This window comes from Cariama cristata, unplaced genomic scaffold, assembly GCF_000690535.1.
Source record: "Cariama cristata isolate BGI_N322 unplaced genomic scaffold, ASM69053v1 scaffold31120, whole genome shotgun sequence".
NCBI lineage: Eukaryota > Metazoa > Chordata > Aves > Cariamiformes > Cariamidae > Cariama > Cariama cristata.
Genome location: NW_009596866.1, coordinates 1 through 1,916, shown reverse-complemented (window position 1 = coordinate 1,916; position 1,916 = coordinate 1). Strand labels below are relative to the sequence as shown.

The window sequence follows — 1,916 nt, the reverse complement described above, 5'->3', positions numbered from 1 at the left end:
GTCAGGGGATGCTTGTTCACCTCTACTAGACACAGCGACCGGTACTATTTTCTACTCTGCAACATGCTCTTTAACAGCACTTCAGCAGAGAATAAGGAAAACACTACTGCATTTGCAGTGTGTGTAAAAATAAGCACTTGGTTTTCATAAAAACACTTTTTTCCTGTAACTAGGACAGACTTATTTGAAAGCAAACGTAGCAAAACCGGTATCAGCCATTTTCGTGATTACTTGCAGCTCTCCTCTCCAATATGAGACTTCTGACAAAGCGATATACTGATCTGACAAAAAAATGTTGATCATTCCATAATTTAGATTTGGAAATAAGAACTGGAAAAATGTTGACTGGTTTTAACTAAGAGTCCATTATGCAGAAAATCATCAGTGAGAACCGTGCCCTGCTCACTGATATTTAAGCCGTGCAGTTTTCATCGTGGCTGTAACAATCAAGAAAACTAATTTTGCTGAATGGAATCTTACTGCAAAGCCGTGATCTGACAAATCCTAGCAAATATTCAAGGATCATCATTTCCTGTCTCTCTTATTTTCTCATGTCATGGTAAGATTAGTTTTTTCTGCTGGAGTTTGGAATTAGACCTTGCTGACATGCAAGTCAAGCAGCCTACCATAAAGATATCGTCTACTGATTCATAAGTGCAGTTTTTCAACCCAAAGAGGTACTTTTTGAAACACTGTACCCTGCATGCACTGATTTTCATCATGAAAAAAAAGACAAGGTGACTGTAGCAAAGAATCTGACCGCAGGCTCAGGACATAAAATAAATCTGATGACAGTACCTGGTAATGCACAAAACGCATGTCCCGTGAGTAGAGAGCAGCTACCCACTGGCAGGTCTCCCCTGGGTTAATGCATTTGGCCAGTTGTTCCAAAATCTTCTGATGGTTAGGATAAAACTTGTGAGCCAAGGTAAGGTGGAGCTGCTTTAGGCAGGGCTTCACGTGGCAATCTAGGAATGAAACAATCACGTCACAACATAGAAGCAAAGGTCATTTGAAGTCCTTCTTCTTGTTTTATCCTACACGCTTTACACGATGCAGGAAATATCATAGTAATTAGTAGTGGAGTAGGTCATAGTTTTGCTGAATAATGGTTTTGCAGAATGCCATGGTTTTAATCATGCCAAAATAATTCACAAATCTGGACTGGATTTGCTCCCTGGCTTCAGCTGGGAGAAAAAAATGAACAGGGCTTGAATTCCTCTCCCAGTCTGAGATATATTGAACTCGTTTCTCCCAGACAAAGCTATGCTGGGGCTGTGTCCCTGCAGTCTCCACTGGTGATGCAGTTTCCCTTGGATGTCACTGGAGTCGGGATTAGGACCTGTTTTGCAGGGATGCAGTTGGGCCATCAGGCTGGGCCATAGCACCATGGGGATGGAGGTCTGGGAATAGGGAGTATTATATCCCTGCCCATCTTGGGTATCCCGATTGATGGCCTATCAAGTTATACAGCCAACCATGTCAGCCTCTTGATAAAGGCACTGTGTCTTCAAAGTCTAAAGCATGCTCCCCTAGCCACGTTGTTTTCAAATCTGTGGGAGGAAAGGGTGCTTGCTGGCAGTAAAATATCATCTGAACTCCCCCGGAGACACAGGAGATGTTTTCAGTACCATGCCTTTGTGCTATGACCCAACCATTTTCCCTCCGATGTTGGTCCTACCTGCCAGGGCTGAAGCCTCTGACGAGAATGCCAGAGCAAACTCTTTGAGGATATTTGCGTGGCTGTCACCAATGAAGAAGCCAAGGTAGCTGGTGGATGAATGTAGTGATAGGGAAATGGATGCCGGAAAGCACTGTGAAAAGCTGTCACCGACTCGCTTTAAGGCATCATACAATAATTCCACTTTCTGGTCTTCACACTGAAAGAAAACAAAGGAGGAGCAGGCTTTACCCAC

At 43.4% G+C, this 1,916-nt stretch overlaps 1 protein-coding gene across 1 annotated transcript in view; it reads right to left on the bottom strand.

Moving 5' to 3' along the window:
* Positions 1-1,883, bottom strand: part of UBASH3A (ubiquitin associated and SH3 domain containing A) — a gene marked incomplete at its 5' end in the record, with an annotated part of 13,046 nt that extends 11,163 nt beyond the window's left edge. The window contains 2 exons of the mRNA XM_009707838.1: positions 799-968; positions 1,682-1,883. Of these exons, the coding sequence (XP_009706140.1) occupies positions 799-968; positions 1,682-1,883 (372 nt within the window). The remainder of the gene's footprint in view (positions 1-798; positions 969-1,681) is intronic.
* Between the last annotated feature and the right edge of the window lie 33 nt (positions 1,884-1,916).